The sequence below is a fragment of the Eulemur rufifrons genome, chromosome 29, assembly GCF_041146395.1.
Source record: "Eulemur rufifrons isolate Redbay chromosome 29, OSU_ERuf_1, whole genome shotgun sequence".
Lineage (NCBI taxonomy): Eukaryota > Metazoa > Chordata > Mammalia > Primates > Lemuridae > Eulemur > Eulemur rufifrons.
Window position 1 is genome coordinate 75,987,842 of NC_091011.1, and position 23,852 is coordinate 76,011,693.

General features: G+C 41.6%; 2 protein-coding genes across 2 annotated transcripts; one reads left to right on the forward strand and one right to left on the reverse strand.

Moving 5' to 3' along the window:
* Nucleotides 1-1,875: 1,875 nt before the first annotated feature.
* On the reverse strand, nt 1,876-4,362 carry LOC138377181 (histone H2B type 2-K1). Its single transcript, XM_069461939.1, has 2 exons — nt 4,231-4,362; nt 1,876-2,112 (listed from the first exon to the last, which is right to left on the reverse strand). The coding sequence occupies exons 1-2, from the start codon at nt 4,360-4,362 to the stop codon at nt 1,876-1,878; spliced, it is 369 nt and encodes a 122-aa protein (XP_069318040.1).
* Nucleotides 4,363-8,474: 4,112 nt separating this feature from the next.
* LOC138377004 (hyaluronidase-4-like) lies at nt 8,475-23,446 on the forward strand. Its single transcript, XM_069461658.1, has 5 exons — nt 8,475-8,614; nt 12,912-12,978; nt 15,363-16,313; nt 20,255-20,344; nt 23,018-23,446. Exons 1-5 carry the CDS (start codon nt 8,475-8,477, stop codon nt 23,444-23,446), a joined length of 1,677 nt encoding a protein of 558 aa, XP_069317759.1.
* Nucleotides 23,447-23,852: the final 406 nt, after the last annotated feature.

Genomic DNA, 23,852 nt, shown 5'->3' on the forward strand with positions numbered 1-23,852 from the left:
TTCTGGTTAGGCTGTATGTTATGCCTAATAGGCTATTAATATATTCCAACATGCCAAAAGAACAAAACTTTTTAGAACTATACATCCAGAAATGTGACATGAGCACAACCTTGCCTACCTTCCCGGGGTCTGCCGAGAGTTTACACTGTTCTCGGGAACTAGACCCGTGTCCAGGATTGTTGGTGTAGTGGGTGCTGCTCAGTCACGTCCAGGGTTTGCCCTCAGCCATCTGTGGGTATCCCCCACTACTGCTACAGGACCAGGAGATCATTTTTCAGAAAATACAAAACACTGTAACAGCAGCTGCCTGATGCTGGTCAGTTAGCAGTGAGCTTTTTGGCTCAGTGTTAAGTAGGGGCTTAGGAATAAACAAACATAAGGAACAGAGCCAGTGAAAGGAGAAGGGAGGCAGTGTGGGGGAGGAACAAAAAGTAGGAACAAACTTCAGTGTACATCCTATTAAAATGCAGATTCCATCCTAGATCTGAAGTGGAGCCCAAGAGCCTGTATTTCTTTTTTAAGAGATGGGGCATTACTCTGTCACCCAGGCTGGAGTACAGTGGCACCATCATAGCTCCCTGCAGCCAAGAACTCCTGGGCTCAAGTGACCCTCCTGCCTAAGCCTTCTGAGTAGCTGGGACTAGGTGCTCACCACACCTGGCTAATTTATTTTTATTTTTTGTAGAAATGGGTTCACCCTACACTGCTCAGGCTGGTCTTGAACTCCTGGGCTCAAATGATCCTCCTGCCTTGGCCTCCCAAAGTGCTGGGATTACAGGTGTGAGCCAGCACTGTGCCGCCAAGAGCCTCATTTCTAATAAGCTCCCAGGTGGTGTGGATATTGCTGGCCCATGAAGCACACCTTGAATGGCCAGGTGTGAAACAGTGGGGAGTAGGTAGGAGTGAGGCTCAGGGCCCCAATCTCCTGGGGCTGCCCCTTGCCACCTGTGCTCATGGAATCCCGCTGTGAGGCTTGAGGTATGAGAAAATACATATGAAGTACATAGCATCACAGCCAACGTCAGCCATATTACAAGGCGATGCCTTTTTAGCACATGGAGTTGAAGGTGACAGCAAGCTGAGTCTATCCAATTACACAGGGAACATAAAGGACTTTTAGATTTGTCTAAATCTTACTTCACTCCACCCTCTCCAAGCTTAGAAGAGAATTTATGGGTCATATGCCCACAAGATAGAGCAGGGGCTGCATGAGATACAGAAAAAGCAAATGTGGTCAGATGTTAAATGATAAATCTAGGAGAAGGATGTGAGTGGTCATTCACTTTCTTGTAATTTTTCTGTGGGTTTCAGATTTTTCTAAATAAAAATAGGGAAGAAAAGTTATATCCCTGCTGATTTGTTCTGAAGGGGAAGAAAATGTTGGGGGAAAATTAAAAATCTTACTGATCTCAGCAGGTTTAGAAGCTGATCTGGGCCTTCAGTTTTTGTATCTTGAATAGATCCATGTGGCCCCTTCACCAAGCACAGGGCCTGTCACATAGGATGCATGACAGTTGGTGGGAAATGGTATTATAAAACCACAGCCTAAAAAAGTAACACATATGAGGAATTTCAGGCCCAGGGAAAGAGCCAGCAGTAAACCCGGGACTCTAGTCCAGGTCACAAGTCCTACTTCAGCTCACTACCAATTAGAACATTTGTATGTTTACAAAAGCACTGTCATGTCACTGATGGGATACACTCAGCAGGCAGTTTTTAAAAACTATGAATGTGAGTTGCTGTTATTCCACCTGTGGTAGCCTCACAAAGTGAGGATACCCTTGCCCCAGACTACACCCCAGCTTCACGCATCCCTCTTTTAAATCACCACAGTGCACAGGAAGAGCTGACCCTTTATTCATGTCAGTCCCTGGATCACTTGGAGCTGGTGTACTTGGTGACAGCCTTGGTGCCCTCGGACACGGCGTGCTTGGCCAGCTCCCCAGGCAGCAGCAGACGCACAGCTGTCTGGACTTCCCGGGAAGTCAGGGTGGTCCGGCCTGAGTACTGGGCCAGCCGGGCGGCCTCACCAGCTAGTCGCTCAAACATATCATTCACCAACGAGTTCATGACGCTCATGGCCTTGGCAGAGATGCCGATGTCGGGGTGCACCTGGAGAAGCAGCAAGACCACTGTTAAACAAGGAGCTCTGCTTGCACCATAAACCTCAGCCCTGAGCTGGGAGCCCTGGGGGTCCTAGGAAGCAAACGGCAGGAGGCAAGGCCTCCTTGCCAGCCCCTTCCCAGAAGCCAACAGACATGGAAACTACTACTATGGTATATCTAAGTTAAAAAAAAAAAAAAAAAAAGCTTCTCCAACTGCAAGAGTTAACACTATTAAGTTCCTTGTATAAGTACATGTAAGCATCTATATTTAACAAATAGAATCAGTTACACATGCATCTTGCTTTTTTCATTTAATGCATTTGCGTAGTGTTCCGTGGTATTGATGAATCATACACTAGTTCATACCATCATTCCTCTCTTAATGGACATTTAGGTTTTTTTTTTTTTTTTTTGCTGTTAGGTGGTGCTATAGTAAATATACATTTTTGAACCTTGTATGAGCATAATGAAGGTTATTCCCAGAGGTGGGACTGTAGGATCAAAGGGTTTGTGTACTTAACTTGGTGACAGTTACCAAGTTACTCTCCAGTAAGCATATGATATAATCATAGCACCAGACTAGGAGGTGAGAGACCCTTGTTCTGTGGCTGTTCCATGAATCACCATGACCTTGAATAAGGCACTTTCCTTTGGGCATCAATTTCCTCTTCCGTCACACAGGCTTTTGAACTAGGTGATCTCTGATAAAACAAATGGTGAGGACCTGATGACTACCCTAAAGTGAGTAGGTAGACCTTGTCAGGTGTAAAGTGGGAGAGAAGTGACTGCCTACCAACCTACATGGAGCCAGTGGTGGAGACAGTACTGGCTTGGGCAAGATCCTAGCATCCTTCCTGGGCCCCTGTCCCCCCCGCACAGGGACCAGGCTCCTGACACCTGCCCACCGGCTCTCCCACGGCCTCTGGTGACCTCTGCATGCAGGAAGTCTGCAGCTGGCACAAGGTTGGTTTACTCCAAATCCCCTGTTTTCAGAACATCCTGCTCTCCTTAGGGCTGTGGAGTGAGAGGTAGGAGGCTAACTCTCTCAGCAGCGCTCTCCTCTGCGAGGCCAGGCCTGGTCCAACCTAACAGTCACCATTTTTGAGCCCCAAAGTTGGCTAAGCTGCAGGGCTCTGTAACACTGCCATCCCACTTTCCTCAGGGCACTGGCGTCTGTCCTCTGATGCTTTCCTTCTGGCCAACCCACATCAATGCTGGGTCTACCCTCCACCCAAGAGATTCCCAGACACCTGGATTGTCAATCAACTAATCCAGGTGGAGTTCAGGTGGAGACTGGCTCTACCTCTGGGACCTAATCGAGCAGAGGTGTAAGAATTTTAGGCAGATTCGAGAGACCCAGGATAGGTAACACAGCTGCCCGCCCCCTGCTCCTGGCCCTGGCTTTGCTGAACAGGGCAGTGGCTTTGGGTCCTCCAGACAGACTGGTTGTTGGGTACACATTGGTGCCCAGCAGTATCTGTCAACGTGCTGAGTCCCAGGAGTAGCTGCTTCTCGTGCATGAATAAAGGGCACCTGCATCTCCTGTGTGGTAGGGGAGAGGGACACACAGGAAGGATGCTAGGGACTTGCCTAGAGCCAGGGGGATCAGATGGCCACTATCTGCTCACATGACTCAGCTGCCCCATGGAGACTTTATGGGCCTTGGGTTCTTGATCTGTAAAGTAAGCAAACCCTAAGCCCCTCTGAGACAGTGCTGCGTGTTCAGAGGCCTCCCTGACTCCAGCTCACACTGCCTGCTCCTCTTCAGTCACCACCGATATCCTGTTGTACCATGTTTGGCACCTGAGCACCTTGAGCCCAGCAGAGCGTGGTCTTCTTGTCCTTTAATTATGTCCCCTCCCCTAACCATCTTGTCTATCCAAAAGCCCTGTAAACTTCTGGAGGGTGGAGGGGAGTGTGCTTTACATGGCACCTACCTGTCACAGGTGCATGAGATGCCGGGGAGTGGCGAGACCTCTGAGATGAGGTTCTGCCACCTCAGGAGGGGCACAACATGCTGAGCTGCTTGCTCCAGTGCCTGCACTAAACCAAGTCACAGGTTCCAGTCTGGTGCCCCGTTAAGGCACTTTCCAGTACATCCCCTCGCCTCACTCCCTACTCTCACCTGCTTCAGCACCTTGTAGATGTACATGGAGTAGGTTTCTTTGCGCCGGCAACGCTTTTTGGACTTCTTGTTCCCAGAACTGCCACGCCCTCGGCCTCCAGCCTGCTGTGACTGTCCGTGCTCCGTGTTCATCCTCCAGCTCCTCAGACAGCCCCCTCCCAACCTCAGGAGCCACTTTTATGCAGTCAGCTGCCCTGCCAGGTGTGGCTGGGGGCATGCACCTGGGATGGAGGTGGTGGAAGGGGAGGGGTTTGGCTCAACCCAAACCAGAATGTGCTCTGGGTTAAACTTAAAAGAAACTAATTGCTCCCTCCTCTCTCCCAAGTAATTTCCTGTCTCAGAATCAAGAAATCCTTCACTAGATCCCCCTCCCCTACTCAACTGCCTCCCAATGTATTTACACACTGTTAAAGTTCACACAACTCCAGACCATGAACCTGTAATCACTGAGCACCCAGGTGCTCAGCATGGCTCAGAGTGCTGGGGAGCTCTGGAAGGAGCACAGGCTGCCTCCCCTCAGAGCTGATGAGACAAGACTGGTTCACACCCGTGATGGGGCCATTGGGTGTGGCACCATAGTAGGAGAGCTCAAGTAGCCAGATACAAATGGGGATCTGAAGCCAGTCTTGTAGGTTGGGTATCATCTAATTGGGAAGAATGGAGGAAAGAGAAACGGTATGAAAAGTAGAGAGTGGAATCAATGCAAGCAGAGTATAATGAGGCTCGGACTGAAGGCAGAAGATGGAACAAAATGGCTGAGCCTGGACTAGAGGCAGACAGCAGGAAGCACCCTAGCATGGAGGAGCAGAGAAATAGTGGATGTTGTGGGGGTCAGGGAATTTAGCTGCAAAGGGGAAAAAAAAAAGGCCACTGTAAAATGGAGAAAGTTAGTTGTCTTACTTTGCACCTACATGTGAAGAAACATTTCAGGGCCTTGAATGCTGTGATTAAAGAAATCTGGAGCAACGTGAAAAGTATAGGCTTGGGGGAAAAGAGGATATTCCAGATCAAGAGAGGTGGGGGAAGAGTGCCAAAGACAAGCATCACCTACCAGTGTGAGCAAGCAATCTCCACCTCATTAACTTACTACTACACTCAATTCCCAACATCCAGTTACATCCTACCTGCTAAAGTTTAACAGGACTAAGGGGGGCAATTCTTAACCCAAAACAAAGCACTGCTAAATTTAGAAATATATATTTTGCGGGTTTTTAAAACATTCTTAAAATTATCAAGATTGGCATTTTTCCTGACAAATCAGCTGCTAGAATACTTCCATATCTCCAGGTTCTGAAGACCTCTCATCCCTTAACACCTCAGATACAGTACTCTGGAGCCCCCCAACAGCCTTTATCTGGATTCTTGTCAATACCTGGGCACTTCCTTGGCTGAAGTAGCAGGAGCTGTTCCCACTACCCCAGCAGCTCCCTCTCCAGATGCCATTCTCCTGTGCACTAAGGCTCTGGACACTCAGGACAGACTGACATGGGCCATTCTGCTCCAGGCTCCACTTAAAGCACAAAGCAGCTCAGCCAGGCCCATCTGGGGTTGGCGGTGGGGCAGAGGATACCTGTGTCTCAGTTGCGACATCTCACCGAGCCCTCTTGTGCCCTCCACCTAGTGTAGCTCTTGGACTTTGTGGCCATCTGAGAAGACCCTCGTCATCTTCTGAGTTAGAGCACTAACCCTGCCTCCTGAGCAGCTACTCATGAGAAACTTCCCTCCTTTTTGAATACTTCTGTCTCCTACCTAAATCACAATATAGTATCTGATTTATGTCTATTACTATATCTTGTTCTCTAGTCTTGTTGGCCTTCCCACTAGAACATGAGCTCCTTGGGGGTTTAGATACCATCTGGGACGTGTTTCCCCCCAATAGTCTTAGATGTACTGTAATTAGAACTGAAAAATCGTGAATGTGCCATGTTTTCCCGCAGGGATGGCTGCTGAGGTTCCAGAGGTAGAGTGGTGACTCCGCACCAGTGAGGATGGCCACTGATGTGCCTAGTGGCACAAAGGCTATAAGTACTATTCAGATTCAAAAGAACCAGACAAGGTATGCAGAGCTCCAGGCTAAAAGTAAATTAGATAGTGCTGATGAAAATTATGGCTGTGGACAGGGAAAATAATAAAACTTCCTATATCCCAGCCTGACGTGTGGTTCACAAACCTTCGTGTGAAAATGCAGACTCCTAGCCATTTCTGCATCTCATCAAATGGAATCAGTAGGTCTGGAGCTCAGGAATCTGCATTTTTAACAAGCATCCCAAGTATTGTGGTGCAGGTGGTGGCAGGAGACCCTCAGATCACATGCCGAAAACATGCTCTGGGGCAGCGGTTCTCAAAGTGCAGCCCCCTGACCAGCAACATCAGCATCACCTGGAAGCTTGTTAGAACTGCTAATGTTCTTGGTCTCGCCCCAAACGTACTGAGCCAGCAATCGGAGCCGATGGGCCCTCCAGGTGATTGTGATTCACCTGCAGTGTGTGAACCATGGGCCTAAGAAAAGGCACAACTTCAAATCAGCAGAATGAGAACTTCTTCCAGTTCCTACAGACTAGTCTTCAGTACCCATCTATCCCACTGACTGCGGCCCCCCAGCTCTTGCCTACCGGAAGTGAAAGCTGGGCACTGCAGGGAGGAGGAGAAGCTACCCCACAGACCTGAGAAGGAAGGTAGGAACCATGGCTTCCTCTTTATTTATTGGGCACTTCGTAGATGCCCTGCAGGTCTAAAAGTTATGCTGTTAAATAATTATTTAAAACTGACCAGGACTAAGGCTCTGGTCCAGAGCGCCAAACCAGAAGCAAAAAGGAGTAGAGGTGGTGGGCTGGGGGGTACTCCTCCGATATCACCAAAACCCAGACAAGGAAGCTCTTACATGCGGATTCCTGGTTCCTCTCCAGATTACCATATCAGAATAGCAGGGCCTAGGGAATCTATTTTTTTTCCCCAAGTCCATCCCTACAGCTGGGGGTGGGGGAGGAACTTTGAGACTGCCTTGGCTATGGAGCAGTGACTGACCCCTAGCCTTGGGGCAGGACTGGAGGCCCTGCATAAACTCTGTGCTCTAGAACAGCCATATTATTATTTTAATAGAGGCAGGGTCTCACTCTGGCGCCCAGGCTGGAGTTAGACAGCCTTCTAGAACTTGTCTGTGCACACAGATCACCTGAGGTTCTTGTTAAAACACAGACGCAGATTTAGGGGGTCTGCGATGCGGCAGCAGTTTCTGCATCCGTGATGCGGGTGTTTCTGGTCTAGGGTCCACACTTTGAGCAGCAAACCTCCAGAGGACTCTCCTAGTCAATCCCCTGAGGTGTGTAGGTCTTCCCAGACATGCAGGGACCCGCTCCCTGCCACTTGATTCCAACCATCCCCAGCTTCCTCCCCGCACCCCAGTCCCCGAAGCCCTTCTCACACCGCCAAACTCCATGCTCTGATCTGCCCTGCCCTCCTTCCCTTGCAGAAGTGGAAATGCCAAAGATGTCTGGGAGAGTCAAAGCCAGCCCTCAACCCGCCCACTGGCCTGAGGCGTGGCTCTTGGCGGCTGCACACCAAGGTGAGCCTGAGATCCTGAAGCACGTGGTCCAGGCAGTGGCTCTCGCACAGTTCCACGGGCACAAGCTTGTCCTTGAGCTCCAGCAGGCGCCAGGCCCGTCCAGTAGGCGCCACAGCAGCCGCCACTCTGTGGCTGCCCCCTCTGGTGGTAGGCGGTGTAGAACCCACGCACAACCCCAAGCAGTGCAGGTAGAGCGACGCGAGCCTGTACTGGAAGGACTGCCGCTCCCGCTGGGGCACGGGTTCGAGCAGGGGTTGCTCTCGGTCCAGCAGCTCTTGCAGGCTCACGTGGGAGGACTCGCAGAGGCGCTGTTCAGCTCTGGAGGGAAGGCAGCGCCCACGCCCTGAGCCGCCAGCCCTTCCAGGACTGTGAACTCCGGGTTCCAGAAGGTGTGATGTTACTCATGGCACCAAAACGGACTTCAGTGAAGCGAGGGGCCCACAGGGGAATGAGTGGGCACGGCCTGGGTTTAGGGTGTGAAATTGGGGTCCACTGATGGATTAGCAAGGAGAACGGAGAAGGGGCATGACCCTTAGGGGTTTGGGAGGGAGCCAGCCAAGGAGTGGGGCTCCTGTAAGGTGGGAGTCTTTTGGAGTCAGGCGCAGTGGGTCCCTCCAGGTGAGGGTGCAGACCATGGATGCTGCAGTGGTCTGGAATGGTGGGTGGGGAGTAGGAGTGACGGATGGGTGTGGAGAACGGTCCCTTCCCCGGAGCAGACCCTGGTTCTAGAACTCCTATTAATAGTCCAAGGGAGATCTGCAGAGTGAAAGCCGGCCCCAGGCAGAGCAGCCAGGGAGCTGTGAATGACTGGGACCCAGCCAGGTGGCCCAGCACCCAAACTCCCTCTCTGCCCCGGCCTCTCAGGACCAGGAAGGCACTTTGCCCTTTGCTCTCCCTGCCCTGGGGCCTCCACTCCAGCCCCTCACTCACCCCTCAGACATGGGGTCTGCTTCTCCTCATGCTGCCCTTTCTGAGCTGGTTGTGGAATCCACAGAATCCAAAGCCAGGAGGCAGAACAACCTGGTTTTAAGAGTTCTGACCCATCGTACCAATGATCTAGGGCTAAGGAGAGAGAGCTGGGTGGGTGCAGGATTGGGGACACTTACCTTGGAGGACTTCCTGGAAGCTGCCCGCTCATGAGAGGGAGGGTGATGGCTGCAGGCTCCCAAGTAGCAAGCTTTGGAAGGTTAGGGCAGAATGTGGGGTCCACTGGGGCTATTTTTCTTGTGAGGATTAAATAAAATAAGTCTCTATTTGAAATCACCTGTAAACTGTGAAGCTCTCGATATAATTTCTTTTCCCCAAATTTAAAGCTTATATGACAAATAGCAGTTTTCCTACTTATTTCTGGAGAAATGATAAACTTCAGAGGCTTTTAGGAGAATTCGTTACTTCTTTATTTTTTGAAGAGGAATTTAAATAATCTGAATTGTGTCCTGGATTGTCGTTTCATTAGAAATTGAAAATACGGGCAAATTTGAGCAAAATGCTCTACTGAAGCAAGTCTGCTTTACTTAGTATTTCTCTTCTTTTTCTTTCCCTAAAACTACTATTATTCTATTCTCTGAGAAAACCCAAACCATAAATAACCTGCAGGTGAAAGAAAATCTATCTATGTTTACAATACATAACTTTACAGGATTTGTGTTGTATATAAGAGGTTTGAACATATTATCTCAGAATTCATCTCCATGGCATTTTCAGCTTATTCAGGGTCCATGCCAGTATTTTTAAGTGATAGGGGAGTGCTGTGATTAATAGCAACAGCCCAAGGCATGATTTTCACTGGATACTTAGTTTAATAATACTTCATCATAATGAACTCAGTGATTGATGATTCCACATAAAATAAAAAATATATCTCCCTGAAAAGACATTCACAGGATTTGCTGTCATTGAGTGAAAAGAATGAAATTCTCAACTGCAAAGGATTATGGACTCATATATAGGATACACACAAACGTATATACATGCATATATAAAACCGGTTTAGAACCATCTTAATCAGTTCACATTTCAGTTGAAGAAAATGTATAAGGAAAAACATGGTAAAACCATATCTTCCTCACTTTTGGTCACTGTCCTTGGCAGAACTGAAAAGAAGGCCCATAGAACTCCAAAAAAGCTACTGACAAAATGATGCCCTAGATCCTCCCACTACAAAATGTCTGAGATAAAAATTGTCTTAGTCTGTTTAGGCTGCTATAATCTATAAAAACAGCTTAATCCGGTTGTTTATAAACAGTAGAAATTTATTCCTCACAGTTCTGGAGGCTGGGAAGTCCACGATCAAATCCAGCGGATTGACATCTGGTGAGGGCCTGCTTCCTGGTTCATAGATGGCATGTTTTCACTGTGTCTTCACACGGTGGAAGGGGCAAGGACACTCTCTGGGGTCTCTTTTATAAGGACACTAATCTCATTCATGAGAGCGCTTCTCTTATGACCTAATCACCTTCCAAAGGCCCCGTTTGTATTATAATACCATCCCATCAAGGACTAGGTTTCAACATATGAATGTTGAGGGGACACAAACATTCAGATCATAGTGCCAATGAGAAGAAAGAGAATATAATTGGAACTGATTATTTATTTTCCTTTAAGAATCCATCAGAACTTGGCTGGATATGTTGGCTCATGCCTGTAATTCCAGCACTTTGAGAGGCCGAGGTGAGAGATCGTTTGAGGCCAGGAGTTCTAGACCAGCCTGGGAAAAATAGCATGTCCTGTCTTTACAAAATACTTTAAAAAATTAAAAAAAGAAAAGAATCGGGCCGGGCGCGGTGGCTCACACCTGTAATCCTAGCACTCTGGGAGGCCGAGGCGGGTGGATAGCTCAAGGTCAGGAGTTCGAGACCAGCCTGAGCAAGAGCGAGACCCTGTCTCTACTCAAAATAGAAAGAAATTATCTGGCCAACTAAAATATATATAGAAAAAATTAGCTGGGCATGGTGGCGCATGCCTGTAGTCCCAGCTACTCGGGAGGCTGACGCGGAAGGATTGCTTAAGCCCAGGAGTTTGAGGTTGCTGTGAGCTAGGCTGATGCCACGGCACTCACTCTAGCCCGGGCAACAAAGCAAGACTCTGTCTCTAAAAAAAAAAAAAAAAAAAAAAAAAAAAAATCCATCAGAACTCATTCCATGATGATTTTAATACATGAAGCTCAAACTTGTAGGTTATTCTTTGTCACTTGTATATTTTTCTTTATACCCTCTAATAGAGCCAAATTCATGCCACTCCCTTACCCTGCAAATCTGTCCAATATGTTCTCTGTAACTTAAAATATGCAATCAGGAAAATTCCCTAGATCAAATGCATCTCTCTGAGTGTTCTCTTTCTTTTCTTACTATAATAGAAAACCAGCTGTCCTCTTAGGGCACCATTTCCCCTGCAGCACTCATTCTTTCATCCTTCTTTTGAAAAATTGTGGTAAAACACGCATGACATAAAACTTACTTTAGCCTTTTTTTAAATGTACAGTTCAGAGACATTAAGGATATTTATATTGTTGTGCAAACATCACCGTCCATCCATCTCTAGGACTTTTTCCCTCCTCAGCCCTCTTATTGCTAGTTGTTACTTGTCACATCCCAGTGGACAGGGAAGGGGCAGGTGTCTCCTCACAGCTATTTCAGACCATGGCTCTTCCATTCACAACTTGTGGAAGCACGTTAGATCAAACTGAACATCAGAACAAACCTTTCAAAGTTACAGTCATCTATAGAGCCCTGGTCACAATGACCAGATTTTAGCACTTCGTCTATTAATTAAGTTTATAAAGTTAAATGCATAGTTTAATAAAAGTTAACTCTTTTCTCTTTCCTCTGGCTTAAATCTGTTGGAAGAAAATCTTCTAGGAGGAACGGGAAGTGTGTTTCACTTCTCTATTCTGTTGCCAAGCAGGGTTGAAGTGGGAGGGTGAATGGCTGCAGTTGAAACAGGAGACATTTGACAGGTATCACTCTGGAATTGGCTCTTTAAACCGACTCTCTTCTTATGAGGACTTTCATGGCAAAACAAAAAAGTTGAAAAAAAGAGACCGAAAAAAAATATTTACTTCATACTATTCAATGAAATTGAACCATAATATAGTTCACAATATGTTTAACAAACTCCTTGTTGATCACATATATGTTGTTTTTAGCATTTCTTGATTACAAACATAGCTGCAGTGAATGCAGCTGTATCTGTAACTTTTTCCAATCCAGTAGACTTTACATTTTAGGGAACTTTTAGGTTCATAGCAAAATAAAGCAGAAAGTACAGACAGTTCTCATACACTCCCTTTTCCTACACATGCACAGCCTCCCCCAAGATCAACATCCCCCACTATCAACATCCCCCACCAGAGTGGTACATTTGTTACAGTTGATGAACCTACATTGACACATCATTATCATCCAATGTCCATAGTTTACATTACAGTTCACTCTTGGTGTTGTAGATTCTATGGGTTTTGACAAATGTATGATGACATGTATCCACCATTATGGATTATACAGAATAGTTTCACTGCCCCACAAATCCTCTATGTTCTCTGCTACCCCACCCTTGGCAACCACTGATCTCTTTGTTGTCTCCATATTTTTGCCTTTTCCACAAAGTCATTTGGTTGGAATCATACAGTATGTGACCTTTACAAATTAGTTTCTTTCAGTTAGTAATGCACTTACTCAGTTCTCTTAGTAACATTAAGTTTCTTCCATGTCTTGAGCTTGATATCTCATTTCTTTTTAATACTGAATAATATTCCATTGTCTGGATGTACCATCATTTACCCATTCACCTACTGAAGGATATTTTGGTTGCTTCCAAGTTTTGGCAATAAAGCTGCCTATAAACATTCAAGTGATGGTTTTTGTGTGGATATAAGATTTAAACTCACCTGGGTAAATGCCAACGAGCACAATTATTGGATTTGTATAGTGAGAATATATATAGTTTTGTAAGAAATTGCAAACTGTCTTACAAAGTTTCTGTACAATTTTGCATTCCCATCAGCAATGAATGAGAGTTCCTGTTGCTATACATGCTCACCAACATTTACAATTGGAATTGTTCTGGATTTTGGCCATTATAATAAGCATATAGTTTTACCTCATGTTGTTTTAATTTGCAGTTCCCTGATGCTATATGATGATGAACATCTTTTCATATGTTTACTTGCCATAGGTATATCTTCTTCGGTGAGAGGTCTTTGTTCAAGTCTTTTGCCCATTTTTAAATGTGGTTGTTCATTTTCTTATTGTTGCATTTCAGAGTTTTTTTATATATCTGCATAACAGTTCTTTATTGGATATATCTTTTGCAAATATTTTCTCCCAGTCTATGGCTTGTCTTCTCATATTTTTTACAGTGTCCTTTACAGATCAGAAAATTTTAATTTTAATGAAGTCCAGATTCTCAACTATTCCTTTCATGGATCATGCCTTTGGTGTTGTATCTAAAAAGTCACTTCCATGTCCAAGGTAATCTAGATTTACCTCTATGTTATCTTCTAGGAATTTTATACTTTTGTATTTTATGTTTAAGTATCTATAACTTTTTGCAACATGTAGAATTATGTTGGTTTCACCACTGCATCTCTAGACCTGGATCATTGTCCTAACCATATTATATATTCCATAAAGATTTATTGAATAAAAATTCAAGGGTATGTAGATATGCGTATATATGTATACATATGTTATAAGTGAGAAAATATAGATCTAGTTTTATACTTTGACTAATAAAAATGCCTATAAAAAAGAATAAAACTCAATAAGCAGCATTGGAAAGAAATCATTATATTTAAAAATTCATATGATTTATAATGCATAATTGTTTTTACTGTATAGAAGCATGTTAAAAAACGCATACAGGGGACCAAGATGATGCCAAAATAATAAGTTTTCCATAGGCTAGTGACAAAGACATATTGTGCATCATTTATATATACAGAAAACATGATTAAAATCTCCTAGAAAAGGAAACTTGTAACTGGATTTTACTAAAGCACAATATTTTGGACCTTTAGCACCTTTGTCTCTAAAAAGTTTATTGTATGACATTTCACACATTTTTTTCCAAGGATATCACAGTTTATTAGGCATATATACTCAGTGTCCAGTCATGACAAGAGGGAGGTAAAGAATAATGTTTATGGAGAGTGGGCACTCTTACATTTCCCCTGAACAACAGGAAAAGAATGAAGAAGATTTACTCTTATTTTTTGTGGGGAGGTGGTGGGGAGAGGGAGTCACATTTAACATCCCATGGTTGGAGAAGCATTAAGGGAGTGAAGCCATCTCTGTTGACTTAGAGACTCATGAACATCTGGTGCCATAATACAAATGCCACATGAAGTCAATTGTCTCAATAATATCCAATTTGTTTAAAAGGATAAACTGTCATTCACATTTGTTGATTAAAAAATTCAATGTACAGAAAGCCTGTGGCTTACTCAAGTTTCTTTGCAAACTTGGGGTGCTGTGTTGCAAAAGTTTACATAAGATTTTGGTCATGTCTTTCCTACATTTAATACATTAAATAAAGACACTAAGAACTACATAAGAAGCAACGTGTGGCTTTTAAAGGAAGACTGAGTTTATGACATCAGAGAAAAATCTGTGATTCCTTAATTTTAAAAAGTGTATATGATGAAATAATTTTGATAGAGAACTCCAACCATACTGCTTTCAAGAAGAGACCTTATTGGCTGGCATACATCAACTGTTAGTCCTTACATTGGGGAAGATTCTTTGGCAGTTTTGTCTCAACTGACTAATTAGAGGGGACTCGAGAGTCAAGATTCATTTGGACTTTAGCTGCTGAAAATACAGTCTAATATCTTCAGGGGAAAACCATAGAGTTAAACAACTAATAGGCTTTTAGCCTTATTTATGTGCCTGAGAGAAGATGATAGCACCAACATTCATAATCAACAACAGGTAACTGACATCTCTACCTGTTTTGTGTTTCAGCCTATGCTAGTTCCAACTGCAACTGCTGTTTTAAAAACAGATGAAGGAACAAACCTTTGAGGCCAGTATGTTTCAAATTCTATACAAGGTATTATTTACTGTTAGTACAGTTTGTTATTTCTTTTTGTTCTATTTAGTATTTGTCAAAATGCCAGTATTTGTTAATTTTCAAGTGGGCATATTCTTGGAGTCACTTTTCCAGTAACCGATAAGGAGATACGGCAACACACTTTGTTTTCTAGTTGCCCTTGCAGCTGAAGGCTTGTCAGTACAGGATGGCTTGGGTTAGTGTACTCAGAGTTATAGGAAATTTAAACCAGAATGGCAAGAAGGTAGTCTTTGCAAAGCTGAGGATTTGTGTGAAAATTTTTTAGTTTTTATTCGCTGGATATTTTTTTCACATTTCAAGTAAAAATGCAAAAAAACAAATCTCCCCCCCACCAAAAAAATCCCCCCAAAACCCTTTTTCAGATAAAATTATAAGTTAGGCCTAGATGTCAATGAACCTTATAAGTCCTTAGAAATATTTGGTCTATTCATCATGTGCCATAAAATTAGAGAGACATTTGAATCCGTCATGTATAATTTTTTTTCTTCTCCTTTTTAAGGAGGCTGCTGTGATGCTGAAAATTACAAGTCATGTGTACCCATGGGTGGCATGGTTAGGAGAGCTGCTGCTCTTTATCCTAGTAACTCAGGCTGCCCTCAAGCCAGCAACGCCTCCAGTGTTCAAGAACCAGCCTTTCAACATTTTCTGGGCAGCCCCAACAATGTATTGTAAGCATTTCTTCAATGTGAATTTGAATCTTCAAGTATTTAACATTATATCAAATCCTTTAGAGACTCAGCATGGATCAACAATTGCCATATTTTATCCAAATGAATTAGGGTATTACCCTTATTTCTCTCAAGACAAAGAATCCTTTAATGGAGGGATACCACAGAACATGAGCCTTTCTAAACACCTTAGGAAAGCTGCCAAGGACATTGCAGAAGCTGTCCCTTGGTGGAGATCAGTGGGACTTGTTGTTATTGACTGGGAAAGTTGGAAACCCCAATGGGATAGAAATTGGGGCAGCAAAATAATATATAAAAAACACTCCTTCACCTTCACTAGAAACCACCATCCTGACTGGTCAGAAACGAAAGTGCAAACAGTTGCCCAACAGCAATTTGAAAACGCTGGAAGGAGTTTTATGAACGTTACCCTCACACTGGCTTTAGAAATGAGACCAAAATGTTTATGGGGATTTTATCTCTATCCAGACTGCTATAACTATGATTACAGGATAAATCCAGAGATGTACACAGGTAATTGCCCAAATGATGAAATTATCCGCAACGACCAACTCCTGTGGTTGTGGGAAAAAAGCACAGCACTGTATCCTTCAATATATTTGGATAAAATATTGAAATCAAGTTTAAATGCTTTGAAATTTGTTCATTATCGAGTTAGAGAAGCCATGAGAATTGCTGAAATGGCTAGACAAGACTATGTGTTGCCAGTTTTTGTTTTTTCCAGACCATTTTATTTGCATAGTATTGAAGCTCTGTCACAGGTAAGAAAAAATATAGTCACTCACATAAAAAATGGAAATTTAGTAAAATGACTATACAGAGTCTAGAAATAAATATTTTAGGATTTTTTTCCCTTAATAATATAATGATACTCTATCATTAAAGGCCTGCATTTCTTCAAATGTCAACTCAATTCTGAAACTGTCCCTGACAATTCCATTTTCAGATGATGGTTCTTATCAGCTTAGCACTTACAAGAGTTTCCAGCAGAACAGCTTCTAAGCTTGAGTTAAATAATATAAATATATCAGTTTTAACCAGGGAGAAATTTTAGAATCAGTTTCTTCTTTTTATTTTCTTTCTTTTTCTTTTTTTTTTTAGAGACAGGATCTCTCTGTCACCCAGGCTGGAGTGGAGTGCATAGCTCACTGTAACCTCCCACTCCTGGGCTCAAGCAAGGCTCCTGCCTCAGCCTTCCCAGTAGCTAGGACTATAAGTGCACGCCACAATTCTGGGCTAATTTTTGAAAATTTTTTGTAGAAATGGGGCCTCTTTGTGTTGCCCAGTCTGATCTCAAACTCCCAGGCTCAAGCAATCCTCACACAACAGCCTCCTAAAGTGCTGGGATTACAGGCATGAGCCACTGCACCTAACCCTAGAATCATCTTCTTAATATGAAAGGGTAACAGCAATTTTCCAAAAATATAGAAAATAGAGCTTAGGGTAAATAATTAATCAACTACTTCTTTTGTTATATTGCATTTTTATGTTTTGATTGATCAGGCTAACTGAAAAAACAACAGATTCTGTTGATTTTGTTTTTAAGAGTCTACAATGCAATTTAGTGGTTAGTGTCAAGGCATTAAACATGGTTTATATAAAGAGACAGATATTGCCTTTAGACTTAATACTAAGTAGGATGTACAGAAATGTGTAGATGAAATTGTTTAGAAGATAATTGGTTTGCATCCGCTGGAAGTGTTCAAACTTTAGCTAGATTGTCACTTAGGATGTTATTGTAAGGATTCAATCATTGGATGGGTGGCTAGATAAGAAAACCTTTAAAGCTCTATCTATACCTGAGAGCTAAAATTCTTTATTCCAGTACTCAACACAGAAGCAGGGCTATTGGATAGACAGCTCACTCTCTTTAATCACTTATATTTGCGATAAGAGCATTGAAAAGCAGTAGCAATTTTTCCTCAAACATTTCAGAATATAATCTATTGACTCAAATATTATTGGTTAGACTTAACATTTTCATCAATGCAGAACAACTCAAAATGGGGTGTTCATTCAATAAATTTAGGAGAAAAAGAATCATAGCATCATGGCAAAAAGTTGGAGGTGTCATAGGTATCTAATCCTCCTCCTGGCCTTTCTTATGTGGCCTCTGCTTTAGTCCTCTGATTTTTGATGGGACACTTTCTCTATCAGAAGGAAAACTGGCATTCTGGGACAACATTAATTCCTATAAGTTCTTGAGTATGTTGAATCTATTTTGTCTCTGAATAACTTTATACCACTAGTTCTAATTCTACCTTCTAGTGCCACACAGAATAAATCAAATCCCTCTTTCAAAAAAGCCAGTTCTCCATGTATTTTAGGACATCAGTCATGCCTACCAAAGTCTTCTCTCTAAGGTGTTTCTCAAGTGACAGATCTCTCAAATCATGTCACTTTCTCAAAGCTTTCTGGGAAAAAGACTAGGTTATATTTATTCATTCAAAAATTATTGAGTGCCCACATTCTGTCAGGAATAATATGTTATTAGTAAGAACAGTAGAAAATAATAACCATCCATGCAGTCAGATAGTTCATCTTGAGACAAAATGGGAAAAGAAGATGAGCCACATTTTCATGAAAGCCTTGTTCATAGCTTTCTCATTTTTTGTGCTATTAGACTTTTGAAGAAATGATGAATTAAGTATCTTTTCCGAGCTCTATATCAGAAATCAATAGACCACATACTTTACTCACTAAAAAGCATAGAATTACCTGAGTATTATATTGAATTGTTTTAATGGTTTTCCATTGCCTTCCATGTTTCACATATCCACAAACAATATGAGTTTTCCTCACCTATTGTCTAAGTAACAAAATGTTACAATGCAAGTTTTTTTTTTTTTCCTAACTCAGCTTGGTATTTTCTTTCAGAAATGTCTCAATTTAAATAAGAGACTAGATTTATGTTTATGGAGTGTGATACTAGTTAGCACAAAGGAAGAATGATTTCTTTTCTTGTTGTATTACTTAGACACATTGCAGAACACAAGTATTAGCATTACTGGAACCTTTCTATACTGCAGAAAAGCTCGCTGTGGCATGGCCATTTACTCATTCTGGTCTTTCCAGTGCTCTACCTTTGCCCTGGATCTCTGACTCTTCACACCTGGGAGAGGAGGAAAGAATGCAGATTGCTCCAACAATCATTCCCTCTATCTTCCATTTCTCTCCATGTCCCACCTCTTTGCTCTTTGCCTATAAGCATGAACATAACCTCCTCCGTTTTATATCATGGTGAATTATAATCCACTTAGTCATTCAATTTGAGAGTCCATTGGATGCTTCCCTTCTCTTCCCATTATCCAATTGGTAACTAAAACGTATCCATCTTAATTTCCAAATAACTCTTCAATCTGTTCCCTTTGCTTTACAAGGACTGACAATGCCTTTGTTGAGACCTCATCATTTCTCACCGAACAATTTTTGTCATCTCCTAACTGGTGTCCCTGCCTGCACCATCTTGAGCTTCTCTTCCAATGCATTCTTTACGTGACCAAAAATATATTGCATAGTTGCAAATTTGTATCTTTCTGTTCTAAAAATTTTTGTAGTTAAGTCCTAACACTTTAACATAGCATTTTTTCTTCGTATTTCAATTTTGCTTATTCACAAGGATTCCTATGCTTTCACTTCTCTGCAAATCCCACGTGCTTTACCACAAGGACTTACTGGAAGTTCTCTGGATGACCTGTGCTCTTGCCTGCATATGAGCCTCTACCCTTATTCTCACTTATGGACATAAAACTCCTCTCTCTCTCTGGTCGGTCTTGTGAATTTATACTCATTCTCAAAGGCTCATCTAGAATTTCATCTGTTCAAGGAAGCCATTCCAGACTCTTTCATGCAGTATTATGCACTTTTTCTAATCTATGTATGCCTTATGAGTACTGCTAGTATAAAGATTAACTTATTATGTTGTAGTTACTTGTTTATATGTCTGTCTCAACCATTAGGTTAAAGCATTCCCTCAAGAACAGGAACTGGAATCTATTTCCTTTTTAGATTTTCAGTGTCTAGAACATTGCCTGGAACATCTTACAAATTTATCCAATAAATGTAGAAATCCAAGCCAGAATCACATTTTCCAATTCTCCTAGAGGCCTTTGTTTTATTTTTTTGTATGAGAGTTTTATTTAAAATAAATTATTTTTTGTCTGTGCTTTGTTTTCACATTTATTTAAATTGATATACAATATTCTAGTGTGCATTTATCATGTACAACATAATGTTTTGAAGTATATATTCATCGTGGAATGGTTAAGTCTAGCTAATTAACAAATGCATGACCTCACATATTTATCATTTTTGTGATGAGAACATTTAATATACACTCTTAGCAATTTTCAAGAATACAATGTATCATAGTTAACTATAGTCACCATGCTGTACAATAGATCTCTTGAACTTATTCCCCGAACTGTAATTATGTATCTTTTGACCAACATCTCCTCAACTCATTCTCCCTTCTAACCACCCCAGCCTCTGATAACCACCATTCTATTCTCTACTTCTATGAGATCAGATTTTTTAGATTTACATGTAAGTGAGATCATGCAGTATAGTCCTTTCTTTTGGAAACAAAGATAACATTATTAATGTGTTCTATACCAGAGTTGATAGGTTGAGTCTTATTACTGAATTACCAATGAGTGAATTTAGTTTGGCAGAAACTACTCTGAACACTTCTCTTTTCTAGGAGGACTTAGTACATACAATTGGTGAAAGCGCCGCATTGGGGGCAGCAGGAATAATACTGTGGGGAGGATATAGTTATTCTGCTTCAAAGGTAAGCAGGGATTTCTCTGTCAGCATCTTGAATACATTGTAGATACTAGTTTAGTTTCTTAAAAAAATTTTCACGTCAGAGCCAAATCTTTGCTGATTGCTCTCTTGACTTTAATGAAGTTCAAAAACTGTAGGGTCTAACGTTTGAGAACCTACTGTACACCAGCCACTGTGGTTAGTAGAAGGGTAAAGAGAACACAGTCTTTCCAATAAGATAGCTAAGTGAGAAACTGATGTTTACATTCTAGGGGTATAATTTTCAGCATGTTAACTAAAAATTGCTGAGTTTCAGCTTCTCCATCTACAAAATTGTACTAAAGGAAAACCTACTCTGCAAAATTTTGGTAGATTACATGGCATAATATATATGAGATAAAAAAAAGAATTCTAAAATTTTTTGATATAATTTTTAAATTATTTTTTTCATTTCAAAATATTAACAGGGTACAAATGTTTTTGTTACATGGATACCTTGTATAATGCTGAAGTCAGGGCAATGAACCAGAATAGTGTTCATTGTACTTGAAAAGTAAGTTTTTACTCCTCACCCCCTTCTACCCTCCCACTTTCTTGGGTTTCAATGACCTTCACATCTCTACGTACCCATATGTGCTTATCATTTGGCTCCCAATTATTAGAGAGTGCCTGTGGTGTTTGTTTTTCCATTCCTGAGATACTTTGCTTAGGATAATGGTCTACAGTTCCATCCAAGTTGCTGCAAAAGACATTAATTTATTTCTTTTTATGGCTGAGTAGTACTCCAGTACCCTCCCTTCCTCCCTTCCTCCCTCCCTCCCTCCCTTCCTTCCTCCCTCCCTCCCTTCCTTCCTCTCTCACTCTCTCTCTTCCTTCCTTTCCTCCTCCTCCCCTTTCTTCCTTCCTTTGGTTCAATATTTTACTTGTTTTGTTTTATTCTATCCTTACTAGAAACTTCTTCAGATGCCTCAGACAAGGGGTCTTGTCCTTACTAAAAATAACATTTGTTTCTAAATATACTATGAGGCTGGCCCAGATTGAATGTGCCCATAACAGTTAATATTGCTTACATCAGTGGTCCCCAACCTTTTTGGCACCAGGGACCAGTTTCAGGGAAGACAATTTTTCCATGGACCGGGGGTGGGGGTGGGGAATGGTTTGAGGATGATTTAAGCACATAATATTTATTGTGCCCTTTATTTCTTTTGTTATTACATTGTAATATATAATGAAATAATTACACAACTCACCATAATGCAGAATCTAGCACTGCTGCTGATCTGACAGGAGGTGGAGCTTAGGCAGTGATGTGAGCGTTGAGGAGCGGCTGTAAATACAGATGAAGCTTCACTTGCTTGCCCTCTGCTCACCTCCTGCTGGGCAGCCTAATCCCTAACAGACCATAGACTGGTACTGGTCCACAGCCTGGGGATTGGGGACCACAGGCTTACATGATTTTCAGTACTTGCTATTGCCCAAAGTGATACCTTGTTCAACTACCTACCTGTCATTAAGAGTTTTACTCTGTCTTATGACTTTCCATTTGATTCTCCCAAATCTTTACTAGCTGGATTCATAGTTCTGGGGCCTCTTTTCACTGAGAAAATATCCCACTGTTCTAAATTAACATTTATATTGATAAAATAATTAAAATGCTAATAGAAAACTCAATTTATGTTATTAATGAATCTACTAGAATTTTCCCATGGTGCTTCCTGTATGGATCAAGGCAGGCATTTTTTAAGACTTCATCTAGACTCTTCTGGGTTAGCTGTTGATATTTCAATTAGGCTTGCCCATCCTTGGAGCACAGTGTGATCATTAGGGGTAGAAGTGTGTCCTAGTGTGAAAGCCCAATGCTGTGGACACATCAATAAAATACCTAATAGCAGACTTGTGGGAAGACATGTTTACCTAGTATCATTGAACCATATATTCTAGTACAAGTGACTCAGGCATTTCATTGTAAATAATGATCTATTATATTCTACCTCCTATAAACTGACTGATAGATAAATAAAGTATGGTATATTTGTATTATACTGAACAGCAGCTAAAATGAAAAAAACAGAGCTACATACATGTATTAACATAAAAAAATTGAAAATGTTAAGTTTAAAAAGCAAGTTGTATAAAAATATACCCACATGATATATATTTATGTAAATATTCAAAAAACATATAATACTAAAGATTGTCCATAACTATACACACACACACCCCTGGTAAAGTTATAATAAGATGGAGAAAAATCTGACCAAATATTATCATATTTTGAGTATCAGCCCTGAAAATATTTCACAAAGTTAAATTATAACAAATCATCCCATAATAATATGTTTTTAAGGCATTACTACAAATTTCTCTTTATATCAGGGAATAGTGTATAGTGGAAAAATGGGGATCATCTTCCTCTGGAAATGACATGCGTTTGGTTGGGTCATAGTCAAAGGCATGGCTGTCCCTTTAGCATGGATACAGCAGAAAAAAAAAAAAAGAAAAAAAGCACAAAGGCATGGCTCATCAGTCATATGATCTTATAAAGGCTTAGTCCCTTATTTAAATAATTAGTCTATTGACATGTTCTTCCTTCTTGGCCTCACCAAAGACAAAACTGCAGGCATTAGTACCTCCTGGATGATGGATAATGGAATCACATTTTGAGAACGCTTTGAGTAGATCTCTGTTTTTCCTACAGGAGAACTGCTTATCTGTGCAACAGTCTATCCAAGGGTCTTTGGGCCGTTATGCTGTTAACGTGACATCTGCAGCTGAGCTCTGCAGCGAAAGTCTATGTAACAATCATGGAAGATGTGTTCGAAAAACGCCTGAATCCTCCTCCTATCTGCATCTGCCTGAAAGCAGTGGCAAGAAATACATCCAAAACAAGAGTTTCAGATTCATCATTTCTGAAAACATTAAACTGAATATAATAACAGACATGAAGAATGGATTTGTGTGTCACTGCTATTATGGCTGGCATGGACAGTCTTGCCACTATCAGACTTCAGAACTCCCAAAAGAGAAGAATAAGGCTCCTACTGCTAAATATAATTTATCAGTTTTTCTCAGCATGGTCTTATCTGTGATTCAGCTGAAATCTTGTTGCCCCCTACTAAAATGTTAATTTTTCCTTGAAATACTGAAGAGTAAAAAATGTTGACATTTTCTCTTTAATTTCAAGTCTCTTCTAAATGTCTATTGGCTTTAAAGTAAAAACAAAAAACAAAATAAAACAAAAAACATAAAAGTTTGCTGAAAAACTTTGTTTCCATAGAAGTTTGCTGAAAAATCATTGACATGAGGGAAATTGATCAATAGGAGGAAAAAGTTATAAATTTATTTTAACATGTATACAAGGGAGACTTCAGAAAGAAAACTCAAAGATACATGGGAAATTGTCCATTTTTAGCTTCAACAAAGTATGGACAGCCATGTGGAAATATAATTGGACAAAAAGGGTATGATCTAATGCTAACAAGCTGAGTGGTGGAACTCAGCAAGGCTTGTCTGTCTAGATTCTTCTTGGCCTC

What these genes read in the sequence shown, in the direction of transcription:
- LOC138377181 (XM_069461939.1), bottom strand. Translation starts at nt 4,362, where the DNA reads ATGAACACGGAGCACGGACAGTCACAGCAGGCTGGAGGCCGAGGGCGT. An exon ending in TCTACAAGGTGCTGAAGCAG is followed by an intron (nt 2,113 to 4,230) that starts GTGAGAGTAGGG and finishes CTGCTTCTCCAG; the next exon opens with GTGCACCCCGACATCGGCAT.
- LOC138377004 (XM_069461658.1), top strand. Translation starts at nt 8,475, where the DNA reads ATGGGTGTGGAGAACGGTCCCTTCCCCGGAGCAGACCCTGGTTCTAGA. An exon ending in CCATAGGTATATCTTCTTCG is followed by an intron (nt 12,979 to 15,362) that starts GTGAGAGGTCTT and finishes CTCCTTTTTAAG; the next exon opens with GAGGCTGCTGTGATGCTGAA. An exon ending in GTATTGAAGCTCTGTCACAG is followed by an intron (nt 16,314 to 20,254) that starts GTAAGAAAAAAT and finishes TCTCTTTTCTAG; the next exon opens with GAGGACTTAGTACATACAAT.